The following is a 2,244-nucleotide window of genomic DNA, read 5'->3' on the forward strand; positions in this document are numbered from 1 at the left end:
TCCTGGGTTCAAGCAATTCTCCGGCCTCAGCCTCCCGAGTAGCTGGGACTACAGGCATGCACCATCATGCCCAGCTAATTTTTGTATTTTTAGTAGAGACGGGGTTTCACCTTGTTGACCAGGATGGTCTCGATCTCTTGACCTCGTGATCCACCCGCCTCAGCCTCCCAAAGTGCTGGGATTACAGGCTTGAGCCACCGCGCCCGGCGAATGTAATATTTCTTAACATTTAACTTTATCTCTGAGCTTTTCCTTTGACATCAAGGAAGCCCTTTTTTATGTAACACCTATCAACAATCCACATAATTTGTACAACATTGTTATCAAATGTAAATGAATCTACAAAATCGTTTTCTTTCTTTTTCCTTTTTTTAAAGAGATATTATTGAGAAACAACTTATTATACTAATAACCCCTAGAAAACATATCTGCCATACATTTAATTCCGAGAACCAAATTGCAAATAGGTTATTACAATTTTACAATTTACTAATTGCTGATTGTTACTAGGCATTAATCTTTTTTTTGGTGCTGTGACTCGGATTTTTTTTTTTTTTTTTTTTTTTTACGGGGGCTCACTCTCTTTCTTTTTTTTTTTTTTTTGAGACAGAGTGTCCTTCTGTCACTCAGACTGGAGTACTGTGGCATGATCTTGGTTCACTGCAACCTCCAACTCCTGGATTCAAGAGATTCTCCTGCCTCAGCCTCCCGAGTAGCTGGGATTACAGGATGCCCACCATCACGCCCAGCTAATTTTTATATTTTTAGTAGAGATGGGGTTTTACAATGTTGGCCAGGCTGGTCTTGAACTCCTGACCTCAGGTGATCCACCCACCTCAGCCTCCCAAAGTACTGGGATTACAAGCATGAGCCACCACGCCTGGCTAGTTAATCTTAAATCTAACTGCTTACCTACTATATCCTCATGTGCAGCCAACCAGATTTTTACAAAATTCCACAATAATCCAGTTTCAAATATCCAAAGTTAATCATTTCCGCTTTCATGATTGGTTATATTCTGATTTTTACAACTGTAATAAAACTAATAGGTATCAAAGAATATCATCCAAACATCTATAAAATATTAGATTATCAGGAAAACTACTGGGAAAAAAATATTTTTCATTTTAAAGAGACTTTTAGAAAATTAAAATATAAACTATATAATCATTTCCATAAAATATAAGAGTAAATTACTTACTGTTGTGTGATGTATAACACATTCACCAGGGTATCGTCATTCATTAATCTGAATTTATTCATAGCTAAATTATGAAGAGTAAGAAATTGAGGATGGTCTCTGACATACTCCACATTTTTTACCACGCTGGTCTTCTGCTTTTGAAGCTTCCAAAGCATATTAAATGCACATCCCACTTGCTGTTCTGAAAGTATAGCTTTGTTTCTTTCAATAAAATCAAATATTTGCTCCTCATCTGTACACTTATTCATCTGAATAATTAGCGGTTCACAACTGATGGGTCGAAACTGAAACACTCTCCAGGGGAATGGACAAATAGCTCTTAGACGAAGCATGCTTGTAACCAATCAGTCTAGGAAAACAGGTGTTTTTTCATTTACATCACAAATTTTCTTAGGTAAACAAAACTATCTTCAATAGTCTCAAGTGCAATAAGCAGAGATACAAAGAACTGTTTTTCCTTCATGTATTTTGCTTGCATTACAAGGACAGTAAACTCATTCCAATGTACAGCTTCTATAAAAGAATTAGTTTGACATTGTTATGCTTACATTATTAATATCAAAATAATTCAAAAATTCACATTAAAGTAATACGTTTTATCTGCATTAACTAAATACTTTTTCTTAGTTTAAACCAGATAGCAGAATTTGAATTTGATCCAAAAATAAATGTCCAGAAAAAGAGGCTTTTTTCTGCACCCCATTTTAAAAGTGTTTTAAGTCTCACATTCACATAAAATTTTCAAATTTACCACAAAAGGAAAAAAAAAAGCCCACAAACTCGAGCTGTCTTTTTGAAAAACAGGAAAATTGTTTAAAATAATCACCTTTAAAGTTTCTAAAAAGTGTAGGCATTAATTCAGAGCCATATATATATGTTAGTTAGTTAGTTAGTTAGTTAGTTAGTTAGTTATTTTTAGATGGAGTTTCACTCTTGTTACCCAGGCTGGAGTGCAATGGCGCGATCTCGGCTCACCGCAACCTCCGCCTCCTGGGTTCAGGCAATTCTCCTGCCTCAACCTCCTCAGTAGCTGGGATTAC

The 2,244-nt window shown here is 35.7% G+C and overlaps 1 protein-coding gene across 3 annotated transcripts in view; it reads right to left on the minus strand.

Moving 5' to 3' along the window:
- The window catches only part of FASTKD1 (FAST kinase domains 1), a 50,521-nt gene that overhangs the window by 46,375 nt on the left and 1,902 nt on the right, over positions 1-2,244 (minus strand). The window contains exons 1-2 of one of the 3 annotated variants that reach the window (XM_017517325.2): positions 2,031-2,151; positions 1,202-1,717 (exon numbers count right to left, since the gene is read on the minus strand). In XM_017517325.2, the coding sequence (XP_017372814.1) occupies positions 1,202-1,536 (335 nt within the window). In that variant the 5' untranslated portion in view covers positions 1,537-1,717; positions 2,031-2,151. Of the gene's footprint in view, positions 1-1,201; positions 2,177-2,244 lie in introns of those variants that run through there. The other 2 variants (XM_037734495.1, XM_037734496.1) reach the window with 2 other exon arrangements.

The sequence above is a fragment of the Cebus imitator genome, unplaced genomic scaffold (assembly GCF_001604975.1).
Source record: "Cebus imitator isolate Cc_AM_T3 unplaced genomic scaffold, Cebus_imitator-1.0 Scaffold628, whole genome shotgun sequence".
Classification (NCBI taxonomy): Eukaryota; Metazoa; Chordata; class Mammalia; order Primates; family Cebidae; genus Cebus; species Cebus imitator.